The 16,000-nt window shown below is 38.5% G+C and overlaps 1 protein-coding gene across 1 annotated transcript in view; it reads left to right on the top strand.

Moving 5' to 3' along the window:
• The window catches only part of LOC139732766 (peroxisomal ATPase PEX6-like), a 30,785-nt gene extending 15,073 nt beyond the window's left edge, over positions 1 to 15,712 (top strand). Inside the window, exons 10-17 of the mRNA XM_071643610.1 lie at positions 1,476 to 1,596; positions 3,479 to 3,563; positions 4,549 to 4,610; positions 7,573 to 7,681; positions 8,809 to 8,925; positions 9,763 to 9,840; positions 10,148 to 10,287; positions 11,770 to 15,712. Of these exons, the coding sequence (XP_071499711.1) occupies positions 1,476 to 1,596; positions 3,479 to 3,563; positions 4,549 to 4,610; positions 7,573 to 7,681; positions 8,809 to 8,925; positions 9,763 to 9,840; positions 10,148 to 10,287; positions 11,770 to 11,909 (852 nt within the window). The 3' untranslated portion in view covers positions 11,910 to 15,712. The remainder of the gene's footprint in view (positions 1 to 1,475; positions 1,597 to 3,478; positions 3,564 to 4,548; positions 4,611 to 7,572; positions 7,682 to 8,808; positions 8,926 to 9,762; positions 9,841 to 10,147; positions 10,288 to 11,769) is intronic.
• Positions 15,713 to 16,000: the final 288 nt, after the last annotated feature.

Genomic DNA, 16,000 nt, shown 5'->3' with positions numbered 1-16,000 from the left:
TCCTAGTTCTTGAGGATGGTGCCTCTACAGTTGGGAACAACATTTTGATATCAAGATTTATGAAGGGAGTTTTCCATCTCCGAACCCCAAGACCTCGCTATGTAGATACTTGGGATGTAAATATTGTGTTTTGCTATCTCAGAAAGCTGTCACCGGCAAATGCACTGAACCTACGAGATCTCACCAAAAAGCTATGCATGCTCATGGCTCTCATCTCAACACAGAGAGCACAGTCATTGCAGCTCCTGAATTTGGACAACATGATACTCAAGGGATCATCAGTTACATTTCATTTCAGCGAGCTACTGAAACAAAATAGGCCGGGAAATGCTGGCTACACACTGAGCATGAGAGCCTACCTTCCAGATCGTCGATTGTGCGTTGTCAGCTACATCAAAGCCTACATACGGAGGACTGAGGAAATTCGAGGTCAAGAGCGTCGGATCTTTATTAGTTTTCGCAGACCCCATGCGAAAGTTACGTCACAAACCATCTCCAGGTGGATCAAAGATGTTATGACAGCGGCAGGAATCGACACTTCAAAATATAAGGCTCACTCAACAAGAGCAGCTGCGACGTCAGCTGCACACAGAGCAGACTTGCCAGTTTCGTTTATCCTTGAGAAGGCAGGCTGGACGAATGAAAAGACTTTCAGAAAGTTTTACAGCAAACCCTTGCTCGATGATGGGAGCAAGTGACTCACAACTGCTCTACTAAAGAAATGACCAGACAAGGTAAACAATTTACCTTTTTGGTAAATGACAATTCATAGTCATTTCTGTTACCTTTCTTACAAATATAGCTGCTGGGCTTCAAAATCTCAATGTAGTCTCTTTCGGAGACTCCAGAAGTAAAATAGAAAGATTAAATGAGAACTTACCTGTTTGAAATTTGATCTTTATTTTACGAGGGAGTTGTAGGAAGAGAATACATTCCCTCCTCTCCCTCCCAAAGTTTTCAAACTTGAAGCTAAGTTCTCCATAATCTTTCAAATATCCAGCAGCCACATTTGATGCTTCGAAAAATGACTGCGCGTGCGCAAAGCGGGTCTCTCAATGTATTCTCTTCCTACAACTCCCTCGTAAAATAAAGATCAAATTTCAAACAGGTAAGTTCTCATTTAATCGTTCTATTTTTCATGAATTAAAAAAATCCAAGTTTTGAGATCATTCGTAGAATTTAAAATTCAGACAGGAATGTTTGTCAAATTTCAGGGAAATTTCAGCAAACATCAACACTCTTACTTATACTGACAGATAGCGTGGTTGGTTTTATTTTGTCCAATATCTGCAATTTTGATATGGCAATTTGCTGACAGGTCTTATTGCTTTGTCAGGGAAATGACATTTGGATTTTTAAAGATGTCTCAGCTGCTGTAGTCATCCAGGACCATTGCTTAACAGTTCATAACAAGATTAGTTCCAGACTTTTTGACAAGATATACTGGATGTTGATTTATCATGAACTATTTAAAGATACCTAATGTCAGCTGGGATGACGTTGGAGGCCTATCAGACGTCAAGGCTGAGATTCTGGACACCATTCAGCTTCCTCTACAGCACCCAGAACTCTTTGCAGCAGGCCTCCGAAGATCAGGTCAGTCATGGAAAGAGGTTTCGTATGGTTAAGGTAGTCAATTTTTCCCTCATCACAACAGCAGTCCTGAGATGCCTCTTGAGAAAATACACACAAATGATACTAACGTGATTAACAAAACACATTGCAGGGAAACATGCAAGTTATGCTTGGTCTAGGGAATAGTGGTGCATTCCAAAGTCTTTTGTTAATCCATGGCTCGACACTAACTTTTTTGTTTGATGGCCCGATGGGGCCACCAAAATCCTAAATTTCAAATTTTTGGTGGCCCGAGAGAAAAATTTGGTGTCGCGAAAAAAAAAAACACAATAAAAAACATTAAAAGTCCTTTTTTTAAAAAAATGAGTCAAATATGTAAGTTTTATGATAGTAAGAATTAGAAGTTGGACATATCTACTCATGAATTAAACTTGCAACACTCACTCTCAGGCACTCATTCAGTCCTTTTCATCCATCCTTTAAACATATTTAACTGCTAATTTCCGGCGCAAAAAGTTACGAATTTATTGACATACTTTTCAAAAAATTGTGGTGGCCCGAGGCGGGCCACCAAATTTGCCCTTTTTTGAAATTTGGTGGCCCGACTTTCATTTTTGGTGGCCCCGGGCCACCGTTAGTGTCGAGCCCTGGTTAATCATACATTCATAACAGTACTTTGGCAATGATTAACTGATAAAATGTCACCAGTTGGCATAATCTTGGTTTGGAAGTTTTTGTTGTTGTTTTTCAGCATGTGTATCCAAGAAATCTGAGGACAAGTAGTAGAAATATTTTTATATAATATATGGCACATGGATATTCTTTTGGCCACATGAGTGATGATCTGGGCTCTGTTTCATGAAAGTTGTCAGTGTCTGACAACTTCAGTAAAATCCTTGGTTTTGATTGGCTGAGAAGATCTGGTGTCTGACTGTTACCATGATGATTGTCAGAAACTGACATCTTGTCAGGGCTGACAACTTTCATGAAACGGTGCCCAGGTTACTGGTATTATAAATCATTACAAATTTACATGCATTTACATCACATAGTCCCTTTAAGTGGAGAACATGATAAAGCATTCCCCATTATGTGGAGACCACTGTATTTTGATTGACCATCTTTGCAAAATCTTATGAAATTCAAAGCTCTTCAGCCTTTGGAAAATATGCTGCTCTGGTATTGGTAAATTTACCGATTGTGTTTCAGTGCAGAATTCTTTTTCAGACTGGACTGCATCTTGAAGACTTGGTAGTGTGGGGAGACTTTGCGATAGCAAGGTTGGCTCGATTGAGTTAATTTTCGTTGCTGCCCACGAAGGTCCATTCACAAACCATGACAAGAACAGGCCTACTTGCACAGAATTGCCCTTCAGCACTATGCACTACTATATGCACTAATATATGCACTAAAGCATATGCTCATCAGTAATGTTCACCTCCAGTCGAGGTTCTTCGGTTGCATGCGTGCTGCAAATAAAGCTGTTTTATTTGTTAGTAGGATTCCCTATTAATACATGTGTATCTGAGTAGGGCCAACCTTTGCAATACACACTCTCTCAATGCCACAGGGTCTGTAGGATTTGGAAAGTCGATTTTTTTTTCTTCAAAATTGTGTCTCTCTCTAGTGGCTAGGTTACTTGACATTTCTGTGATGGGTTTTCAGAAGTAAAGTGAGACAAGTTATATATCATGGAAAAACTTAAGAGGTGGAGAAATTAAATGATTAAGCTACAACTCATGTTGTCAGGAAATCAATGTTCAGCCAGCAATTAGGCTTTTGTGGTAAGGGGTGTATATTTCATATCACAGGTGTGATGTCTTTGTGCAGTGTCACTCATTCACCATATAAACAAGGACACCACTTTTTCCATGTACACTATTTTGCCTTGTTTGCCATCCAGGTGTTTTGCTGTATGGACCTCCAGGTACAGGAAAGACTCTCCTGGCCAAAGCCGTAGCCACGGAATGTTCCCTCAATTTTCTCAGGTGAGGTTTGACATAATTGTGTACCCCATATGTAGAAGGAGTTGCTTCACATAACACTGGAATCCAATCAATTTCTATTAATGTATTTTAGTCAGTGCAGTGAAGGAGAATTATGAAGGTCTTTTTTATTTCATCATTGACAAATTCCAATAAAAATTTTTGCATCAGTGTCAGTTGAAATGTCAGTTTGATACCAACAGAATTACGCATACACCCAATCACACCTCTTCAATCAATTTAAAAATGACAGATTGGGCACACGGCTTCAGTACAATTGACTTTTTGAAAAGCTGCACCAATATGATGCTTCTTTGCATGAAGTACACAATTTGTTTTCACAAAACTGCGACAGCACCATGGTGCAATCACAAAATGAAATAATTCAAACATCAAAATTGAAGAAGAAAGGTTATTCTCACCTTTCCATGTGGTGATTTTTAGGAAAGATGGGGTTAGTAATGTGGAAGACATGTTAGAACAAGACACATGAGAGTGATTGTTTTTGCTCCGAAAACTTTGCATTATTTTCACATTTTTTGTCATTACCCCGACAGAAACTTTGACACATGATTGACAAAAGAAAATTGAAGAGAATTATTGATGAAAGCATAACAAAGCTCCGTTCCAAATACCTTTTCATATTTATTTGTGTCACACAATTGTGTCTGGAAAAGATCAAAGGTAATGTCACTGGCAAACCTGTGATCCTTTGCGAAATACACTTTGGCAATTGGCTCAGTGTATTCCCACATACCATTCTACGCGTAGTGCTGAGGCATAGAAAGTTAGTTATTATGTTTGGCGGAGCATTTACTGGGATGCCAGCAATAAGACATGCACGACTCCGAGATATGTGACTTTAAAAAAAAATGAACAATGACAATGGCTTGGATATGATCAGTACAAAAATTGTTTCTGCTCGTGTTCTGCCTTTTTAGCAGCTGACAAGGGTCTCTCAGTAACAAGTCATATGTTTCCATTTCAGTGTTAAAGGACCAGAACTGATAAACATGTATGTCGGCCAGAGTGAGGAAAATGTTCGTGAGGGTAAGATGATAATAATATATTACACTAATATGGCATGCACTAAACATTCTTGAATATTGGGGATTATCTGCATGTATAAGCTTCCTTTAGTTACCAAATTTTGAGATTGCTTGTACCTGAAGTTAATGATGTCATAATCCTGTTGCACGAATTTGGTGAAGGAGAGATGCAGGAAGATTGGCAGATACAAAAGATGTTTTAATACACAAGAAATAAAGTTGACTTGATACTATATAGTTGCATAATGCTTCAGATCCCTAAAACTGGTGTTATATCTTTTTATGCCTCCGCCAAAGAAGTGGCCGGAGGCATTATGTTTTCGGGTCGTCCGTACGTACGTCCGTCCATCCGTCCGTCCGTCTGTCCCGTTTTGTTTTTGTCGATATCTCAAGAATCGTGTGGTGGTTTTACATCAAACTTTGTATGAGGGTATATTGGATTTTAGGGTCACGGGTCAAAGGTCAAAGGTCACAGGTTATTTTGTGAAAAAAAGGTTGAAAATTCATGTTTTTCTCCATATCTCGTAAATGGTTCAAGGTATCTTCATGGAACTTGGGATATATGCTTGTTCCAATGGGCAGTGATTATCTAGGGAAGTTGGGGGTCATGGTTCAAAGGTCAGGGGTCAAAGGTCAAGGTCAACTCCTCAAAATATCACTACTTTCCTTATATTTATGCAATGCCTGATGGTTTTTTTTTTAAAAACTTGCTGTATACATGTATTACCCGATATATATTCTGTGGGAAGTTTCTTGCCAAAAGGTCAAAGGTCAAAGGTCAAGTGAAAGTGCTGAATTGCACTTTTTCCTCCATATCTCAAAAGTAACTCAAGGTATCATCATGAAACTTACATATTTATGCATGTTCAACCTAACAGTGATTCTCTTTGGAACTGTGAGGTCAAAGGTCAAAGGCCAGGTTTAGATAATGCTATTTTCCCATTTGATACTGAAATTATACTTTTTCTCAATACCATGAAAATTACTCAGTGCATAAACTTATAAAAGGGTCAAAAGTCAAGTAAAAATCATCACTTCCCCCAAATACCTGCACTCTGACATTTTAATCATTCATCCAATTGAACCTAGTTCTAGGAAAGTGAATATTCAGCACATTTGTGTCAAACCCGTCATTCTAATAATATTTTGCCAATTGTGTGAAACTGTCATCACACATTGTCAAGACATTGTACTATAGACCTATTAGGAGAACCATGCATTATGGCGGAGGCATAGCAGTCGCCGTAGCGATATATCTAGTTTAATAATAATTTTCACTGAACCACCACAATTTATACTGAAAAGGATTTTCTAAATAGGCAATATATCAATAGCAACAGTTGGCAATGGAGGAAATTGTTGATTGGATGATTCCAGTGGTGCAGTTTCTAGAAATGTCTACAAGTGTAATACCCTGTAAATCTGGAGTGTGAATAATGAAGTCGGTTCTCTATTTGATGCAGTTAACCCCTCATTAAGACCTGATAATTTCCATATCGTAGTCAGTATGTAGCACATTAAATTCCCTCAAGGAACAGATTTAACTCTTTATGTGCCAAGGTGTAAACCCCCCGTGGGCCATATTATTCCAAGACGGCAAAGGTGTCATGCTTTTGGAGAGCATTCTGTTTTTTCAAATCTATGTAACTGTAATAGATTTTTGTTACTCTGGAAATGTAATGCACAAAGTTGTAGAGAAAAAGTCAAGCTTTGCTTCGATGTAAATTGTATGACAAATCGATGATTGTTTGTCTTTCAAATGACCAGTATCTACATTATTAAAGATGCGTGACTTTTGCTCACTGAACAGTGACCAAAACGTAAATTTCACTCGCAAATCCAGTAGGGAACACCGCTTGATAGCCAATCACCACATATAATACGAGCTGCATGTGGCAGGAATGGAATTGCGAGAAACACTTTTATTGCACTGTGGCATTTGGTGATTTATCAATCAGCTTGGGCGGGTTTGGGCATTTGAGCAGAATATAATGTGAACTTGGCACGACTGAGTCAGACATGCGAACATGGCACATAAAGAGTAAATGTAGGGCATAAATGTGTTTGATGTTTGGTGCAGTCAGGCTATAGGAGCTACTTGTAAAACAAAAAAAAAAAGGAATATTTCACCAGTACAGATTATTTGAGCATGGGAGTGGTATCAACAAAATTGTGACCCGCTACAACAAAAGGATCCGAAAATCGGGGGAGGACAATTTTCTGAAAATGGCATGATATTATTCCCGTACTCTTCTACTTTAATTTCATATATATAGCACAAGTCATAAAAGTACTTGGTTGCAGAGATATCAATGATCTTATCAGCGCATGTCAAGTAGTTGAGGATGTCAGAGTTTCGAGAAAAACGCCTTCAAAGTTGTCCTTCCGATACTATCATGGTCATGGGGAGGCGAGGCAGTTTCACCGCTTGACAATAGAAGGCATGCTCCTAGCGACCCTGCCATGTCCAGTCAAGCTTAGCGCCAGCGGTCTATGCACAACCAATTGGTAAGCAGGATGCCACGCACTGACCAATAATATCACTCCCTCGTTGCTAGGGGCGGAGTCTAGCTGCGGCGCTTAATCCAAATGTTCGGACACGTTTCTCTTACATTGAAAGTCGGAAAATCATGGCCCAGAAAAACGCTAATTTCTTGCCTTTCATTTGATCATTTAGCTTCGAAATTTTAGCAGATGATGGACAAAACATTAGACTACAAAATTATGCCAAAAACAGAAATCTGATTGTTTTATGACCAATTTAGATGATGTGACTTCAAACTCCATTTTCTCGGCTCGGCCGTCAGCGACTTTAGGATCCTTTTGTTGTGGCGGGTCATAATTGTTTATGTGTGTAAACTCAGCTACTACCTTGCTAATTTATATACACTGAAAGTGTTCACCATTCATGTAGCGTGTTCATTGGATGATGCTTCATTGTTGTATGTCTCCTCTGTTTTTAGTGTTTGTTAGAGCCCGCAGCGCAGCACCTTGTGTAATATTCTTTGACGAGCTTGATTCGCTGGCACCCAATAGAGGGCGGAGTGGAGACTCTGGGGGCGTGATGGACAGGTAAGGGTGTGGAAGGTTTTTGTATTGATGTTAATGTTTCAAGCTGTGCAATTCAACATTTGTAAACCATAATCTTTGCAAATCAATGATTTATCCAGTTGGACCAAGGTTGAGATATACTTTGGTGTAAAACTGAAAAATCTGGTGATGTGAATCTAAATACTGCAGATAAAGATAAGATTGTGTGTGAGAATGTCTGCCATACTTAGTGCAAGCAATCCAAAGTTCCATTAACAATGGTGACATCTTTACATAGGAGGCAACGAACAAATCAGCATTAGTGATGAACAAAGTATGCATAATAATTCAGCTAAAACTGCCTCAAAGCTCAGGATTTTGCATCAACGTTGTTTTATTGAGGGCACTTTCACATTGCATATTAAAGAGAGATTAGACGAGTTTCTAGGCAACATGTGGAGAAAACAGTTTTTCTTCCCCTGAACATTGCATTGTGATTATGAAGTGAATGTAATACATGATTCACAAAGTCAGTTGTCATTTTAATAGACCAAAAGAAAAAAAAATTGCATCAGTTCTTGGTAGTATTTCTGTTCACTGTCCAGGTACAATCGCTTCTAGAAAGCACCAACACTTACTGTTTGTAGTGTCTTATCTCATGCAGTAGATCAGAGGTCATGAGAAACATGTTAATGCCTATTTTTTATTGCCTTTTCTATCTACTGAGTTCGCCCCAAAATTCTCGGAAGCAGATTTTTTTTTATCTATCTTTTTTTATAAGACACAAAGCATTAACCCATTGAAGACTAGTCCCAAGTATACGCAGGGAGGTGTCTATGGAATATATGTGTTATAGAAAAATCAGTTAGTCGGCTATGGGTTAAGATGAAAGTTATGTGAACTTTCATCTCTCTGTCACCTGTTATATCACACATAACTAAGGAAGTCATTTAGTAATGTGTCTTGTGCAGTTGTGTTTCACTTGGTAAAGATGAATGAAATGACAAAAGTAACCTACCAGTAATCAGATATGAAGATACTTGATAAAAAGTCAATGGTCTAAGGTTACAGAGAGAAAAGTAACACACTTATGCTGAGAGAGAGACTCAAGCTGCAAGTTCTGTATATTTGTATAAACCAAACTTATTTCTTTGCATGTAATACAACAGGGTGGTATCACAACTGTTAGCCGAATTGGACGGTCTGCACAAGTCTGCCGATGTCTTCGTAATCGGAGCCACCAATAGACCAGACCTTCTTGATCCAGCCTTGCTGAGGCCTGGCAGGTAAAGAGACATTTATATTACATTACTCCCATATTCTTTGTCTATGAGTATACTATGGGTGTGATGATATTCATGGCTCTGCCCTGTCCCAAAGAATGGCAGAGGCCTCATGTTTTTGCATGGATTTTCCTAGTAAAAATTAGCAAATTTTAATGATTTAGACATTTTGTCTTCTTCTGGAAATATTATCAAATAGAATGGATAGAATAAAGTAAGGGAGACATTTCCATTGTACAGAGAGTGTAAAAGGTCAGTCCTGGAAGCCAGTAGTCAAGTTCAATGAACTTTGTCTACATTTACCTGAAGGGCTATGTAGTTATGGCAGAATACTGTATACCAGTTCTGTCTTGCACTATTTTTGTTTTCACAAATTTTGTGAGCCATCAACGTTTGGGTTACTAACGCACAAAAATATTACATCCTGCAATACTAATTAGTCATATAAATTGCTCAAGGTGGAAAATCAGTAAATTCTGTCTTCAAAATGGACAATACTTCTTTGTCATTCCATTAATGGGGTTCTTGATCACAAATTCAACCACTCCTTTGTAAATTGTCTCAAAAGTCCCGCTTTGTGAAATATAAGGCACATATGTGCAGTATATGACTGTGTGATATAGCAGATGCATTTCAGTTGACTGCACACTGCTTTCAAATGGTAGTTCCTTCAATGTCGCAGAATTTTATCTACATTAGTGTTTAAACACTGACGACTATTATGCAAAGTGTATGATTTTCTCATTTTCATCATTGTCATTATCATCACTGTTACTGCTGATAGAGCCAGTGTTCAGATCAACTAATGATTGCATGTATTTTTCTATATCTCTCTCCTAGATTTGATAAGCTGCTCTTCCTTGGCGTGAGTGAGGATAAATCTTCTCAGTCAAGAATACTCCATGCTCTTACCAGGAAGTGAGTAATTCGATTGACGTATGACGGTGAAGCCCTTCTCGTTATATGTTGTGATGAATGAAATTGACAATTCTCTGTCTGTAATTTGACCATTAAGTGAGGTGTTTTCCATGTGTGTCCTCTAAAGATTATTGAGTTTGTGCATTTGTACGGTTTCTTTCTTTCCTTGTCGAAAAAGATGAGAGGAAGCAATTAGCACATCCCATTATATGTAATTTGAATCCCTTTCGGTGTATGAAGTACATGACGTCATAGAAAGTTGAATCAAAGGTCACTGTCCTTCTCCTTTGTCGAATTTTCTCTCAAGGTTCAATCTTTCCCCAACCCTCGACCTTCACGATGTGGCCGAGAGGTGCCCAATGAACCTCACTGGAGCTGACTTCTATGCTCTGTGCTCTGATGCCATGCTAGGTGCCATCAAGAGAAGAATTGCAGCACTTGAGGCAGGTGAGTTCAAAGACTTGCGGATCAGAACTCTCACATTGTATTGTGTGATTGAATTAGAAATGTAATTTAGTGGACCTGTGGAGTAACTAGAGAAAGCACGTGCCAATGAGTCATCAACACTGGGCAGTAGGCACAGCAAGGCTGTGTGGTGGTAATTTGTACTGTGTATATATTTATAAACATGAAACAAAATTTGAAAGTTTTGCATCGGTATGTACTAAATAGATATCGAAGAAAGAGTCAAATAAAGGCAACACAGGAGCCAAAAATTTGGACTGACATTTCTGTCAAAGACTTTATCAAAGTGAGACTGAAAATAAAGAAATAGAGTAAGAAATTAAGAAGACACACAAGTTGCCAATATACAAAAAATAGCAATGAATTTGGTAAAGGTCTTTGACTGAAACATCAGTCAAAATTTGTGGCTTCTGCAGTGTTTTTATTTTTAAGTGTCTGAAAAGAAATGTATTTGCCTAATATAAACGGAAACATAACAATCCGCTTTGAACGTTACGTGCCTGATAGGGCCACTGAAAGATGCAACCTATAGTCCTTTTGGAAATTTGGTGGCCCAACATCAATTTTTAGCAGCTGCAGACCACCGAGCCCCAGCTAATGTTGAGCGCTGTACCAGTTCAATGATCTGTAGCAGTGTATCACTACAAAGTATCAAATTCACTTTATTTTGGGGGTAAAAATATTTTGCATTTGCCAAATAATACTCTGACGGCATTTACCTAATTGGTATGACAGGATAATTACATCGCTAACTTCAGGCACAAACAATCTCAACATTTGGTTACTATAAGAAACTTTAATACATACTAGATATTAACCAATGTACCATTCACTTGACGAATCAGAGTGTTTTCTAACTGTCAAAGTTGACTTTCAGCCCGGGGTGGTAGAAATGTGCCTAAACCATTTAAAGATGATAAAACTCCATCCTTTTTTTATGTATTGAAATTACATCTCCACATTAGCACCATGACAATGCTGTTCAACAACCAGTCAATCATAACAGTGATTTGTCCCGGAAAATGAGACGAGGTATGAAAGAGGTCTTTTTCACAGAAAATCTGCAACCAATCTAAAGGTGTATTTTGTTTTCTTGTTTGACAGAGTCATGCAGTGCAATGTTTACCTTATGCCGGGCTCTACACCTTTTTTTTCCTCTGGTTTCCCGTTCAAGATTTGAATCTTGAAATTTTATCTTGGTGGCCGGCAAAACAAATATATTGACCCATAGTATAAAGAGGATACATAACAATCCATTTTGAATTTTAGTTGCACCATTGAGCCATCAAAAGGTAATCCTTTTTTAAATTTCGTGGCCTGACATCAATTTTTAGTGGCCCCTGGCCACTGCTAATGTTGAGCCCTGCCTTATGAATAGGGTTATTGGAGGGCAGTAGATAACCGTCAGTAAGTAAGTAATGTGCTGAAGTGCACTCTGCTATCTCTGCCTTGTTTTCTTTGTAGGTAATACCACAGACCAGACCAGTGTAGTGGTAGAGGAGGAGGACTTTCACTCAGCTCTGTGTCGACTTGTTCCTTCTGTGTCAGAGGATGAGCTGACTCACTATCGGCAGATCCGCAGCAACATCACAAGAGGACTCTGAGAATTGCCCCCCCCCCCCCTCCCCCACCCCCCATCCCTGCTAATGAACAATTGCTCCTCATAGACTTGAAAGAGATGCTAGTTGTAAAGTAATGGCATGGAAGTGATATTCTGGTCAAATCAGTACACATAATCTACGGACTGTCCTCCTGTCATGATATTATACAGTGCACTCCCGCTATAACGAAATGCTCGGGACCAGCAGCTTTCTTTCGTTATAACGAAATTTCGTTATAACCGAACAAGTACAATATATAACGAAAACAAGGAAACCACGCATGTATCATAATTATTCCATTTGTTGAATACTCATCATACACTGGAAAGCTATGTGATATGGGATGGTACCTTTTTAATTATTTGAATATTACATTTAATTTTAAAAGAGAACATAAAGTTGTTTGTTATTGTCACACATGTGTAGAAAATGACGGTTTGGGATTCGGTTACAGTTCGCTCTTCCAAAGGTTCGTTTCTTACTAAACTTCGTTACTCCGAAGGCTCCTTATTCCGAAGTTTCGCCATTCCCAGGATTCGGAAGGTTTCATTTGAAGCTTTGCTCTTCCGAAGATTTGTTATTGCGAAAGTTCATAATTTAGATACAAATATGTTGTTCGTTTTCTGAAAGTTCATTGACCGGAAAATGAAATGACGTTTGTCATTCCGAAGGTTTGTAAATCAAAAGATGAGAAAGGTTCACTATTCTGAAGGTTCGTTGGTCCGAAGGTTTTTTAATCCGAAAATGAAATAAGGTTTGTTATTCCGAAGAAGGTTTGTTAAAAAAGAAATGAGAAACGTTAGTTATTTCAAAGGTTTGGTTATCTTAAGACGATTATAAGGTTTGCAATTCCTCAGTTTTGTTGTCCAGCCCACCGGAGGTGAGGGGAGACTAAGGGATCGCCTGCGGCGTTTGTCTGTCCAACCGTCGTCCATCCGTCCGCCATCCGTCCGTCCGTCCATCGTCCAACGCTATAAAAACTTGAATAACTCTGAACTCTGAGCTTCAATTTGAATCAAACTTGGAGGGAAGAGTGGTCATACAAAGTTTTACCTTTTACTAAGTATGAAGGTCACCTCATGGTTAAAGGTCACAGGCAGGGGTCAATGAACTTTTAGGGCCCAATGTTAAGTTTTTAGGGCGCATTTCGATTATGGGCCATAACTTCTGATCCGTAAGTGTATTTGTGACCAAACTTGGATGGTAGATGTACCTTGGGGAGTTGATGGTCACCACAAGGTCAAAGGTCACAGGCAGGGGTCAATGAACTTTTAGGGCCCAATGTTAAGTTTTTAGGGCGCGTTTCGATTATGGGTCATAACTTTTGATCCATAAGTCCGTTTGTAACTAAACTTGGGTGGCAGATGTCCCTTGGGGAGTTGATGGTCACCACAAGGTCAAAGGTCACAGGCAGGGGTCAATGAAGTTTTAGAGCCCAATGTTAAGTTTTTAGGGCGCGTTTCGATTATGGACCATAACTTTTGATCCGTAAGTGTATTTGTGACCAAACTTGAATGGTAGATGTACCTCGGAGAGTTAATGGTCACCACAAGGTCAAAGGTCACAGACCGGGGTTAATGAACTTTTAGGGCCCAACGTTACGTTTTTAGGGCACGTTTTGATTATGGGTCATAACTTTTGATCCATAAGTCCATTTGTGACTAAACTTGGGTGGTAGATGTCCCTCGGGGAGTTCATGGTCACCACAAGGTCAAAGGTCACAGGCAGGGGTCAATGAACTTTTAGGGCCCAATGTACTGTGCATTTAATTATGACTCCTAACTTTTGATCCATAGGTCCATTTGTGAACAAAATGAAAAAAAAAGGTGTTTTACATTTGTGGGCGAGACACATTACAGCACTTGCCTTGTAAGTAGACTCACCTTTTTCACTTTTGGATTAACGAAACTATTTTTTCAATGTTCCGATTAACGAATGTTTGGAATTCATATCATTTTCGGACTAACGAACTGTCGTAATAAGAATCATATTTCATTGTCAGATTAATGAACCTTATTGATAACGAAACTTTGGAATAACGCCAAAATGTTCATCAGAGCAAACCCTATTTCATTTCAGAACTAACGGACATTTAGGTGTATCAGAATCTGTGTGTTTTGTAATAAAGAACCTTTGGAACAATAAAACGAACCTTACTTAATTTCAGATTATTGTATTACAATAATGCAAGTTCCCCTCAGAAACTGTGCGTGACACACGGAGCGAACACACAGTGATGTGAAGCTTTTGCCTATGCAGAGGCGCTACAAATGCTTGTTCTGCTACGTATTTTTGAAAGTGATCCGCATTTCGTTATAACGGAGCACATTTCTTTTGTTTCTCTTTGTTAGTGGTGCTCGGAAAAGACTTTTTTTAAAGAAAAATTTTCCTATAACCTTGTTCGTTATAAGCGAATTTTGTACCATAGACTTGAATGGTGATTATTTTGGGACCAGAAGTTTTACTTCGTTGAAACAAAATTTCGTTATAACCGTGTTCGTTGTAACGGGAGTGCACTGTATCATATTATCTTGAATGATAATCAGTGCAACATGATTATGATATCGTGATATCTTGTGAGTAGTGTGGTGTATACAGGCAAGAGTGATGATGCTGTACTTCCCATCACATGATGGCCGTACAGTCAACCTTGCGTTAGTTGAATGTATTTGGACTGAAGAAATAGATTTGACTTCGAGAAAATTCGACTTTATGAGGGATTAAAATCAAATGTAAAGAGAAGAGGACTTGAAAAGACCTTCAACTTGGGTGATTATTCAACTTATGCAAGGTCGACTTAAGCAAGGTCGACTATTTTTCTCAGTTAAGTTACTATAGGAGAAGGCAGCATAATGTTTTTACACTGTCACATGTTCCTCCTCAACTCAAGGAAACTGAAGCGAAAGTCAGATCAGAATTTTGTGCTTGGTTCATTTCTCATTCCGATGGAATTACATATATCTGTTATTTTGTGTGTGTGTGTGTGTGTGTGTGTGTGTGTGTGTGTATGTGTGTATGTGTGTGCAAATTGACAAATATTATTGTCAGACAGTGAATGAGTATATGGAAAATTACAATTTCAAATAAACTGAACAGTAAAGTGTGTTCAAGCATACCAGCATTTCACTGAAAGTAAAACTGAATTCTCAGAAACCTCTGTACACAAAAGTGTTATGCTATATTGTTTAAACCTCTCAGCATTTATTTTTAGTTATAGAGTCTTATTTTTGGTATAAGATACCCTTCCAAATGTATATGTTTCCTGCATAACCTAGATATTCAGCCACAAGAACCATACACAAGAACCATACACACATACACACACACAGACACACACATGCACACCCACACACTCTCAAGACACTCTTAATTTCTGAAAATGCACAAACAGAAATTCTGAGAAAATAATTGTAATAGACCCAATACCATCATCACCATTAGTTCAGTTTTTAGAGCATGTTCAACTCTTCACGCAACAACATCTACATATTTTAGCAAATGTTTTAGAGCAGGCCCTACTTGTTGATGACTATAACCTGAGCCCCACACTCCATCGTAAGTGTAATACTGTACAGTCAACTCCTGTTATACTTGTACCAAAGTCCTCGGGATCAGCAGTTTTCTTTAGTAATATCAATATTTTGTAATAGCCAAATAAATAAACTGTAAAAAAAAAAAAAAAAAAAAAAAAAAAAAAACAGAGCCAATAATGTTAGGGCCTGAATTTACGTTGTCATTGTTGTGACCAGAATTTCGTCATAACTGTGTTCGTTATAATAGGAATGCATTGTAATGACAGTGGTGGCTACCGGTACTTGTGTAGTGCACAGGTCAACCTTTTGACACTCCTGGCGCTGTGATACAAGTAATGACATGATACACAGGAACAAAGGAACAATTGAGCAACGATTAGAAATACACTGTACAAGTAAAGCATGGATGATATGTAAAGGTTGAATATGTACGGTTTTTGTTTTTTTTAATGTAAATTTGGCAAAGAGTATTGGGGAGGTAGCTCCAAGGTTTGGGACCCATAGCAGAAGATGCAATCACCCCATGAGTGTTTGACTTTCGGTGCATCGTTTGTGTTATGC

The sequence above is a fragment of the Diadema antillarum genome, unplaced genomic scaffold (assembly GCF_040938485.1).
Source record: "Diadema antillarum isolate AM-2024a unplaced genomic scaffold, OU_Dant_1.0 seq00000446_RagTag, whole genome shotgun sequence".
Lineage (NCBI taxonomy): Eukaryota > Metazoa > Echinodermata > Echinoidea > Diadematoida > Diadematidae > Diadema > Diadema antillarum.
This window is presented reverse-complemented; position numbering and strand designations above follow the sequence as displayed.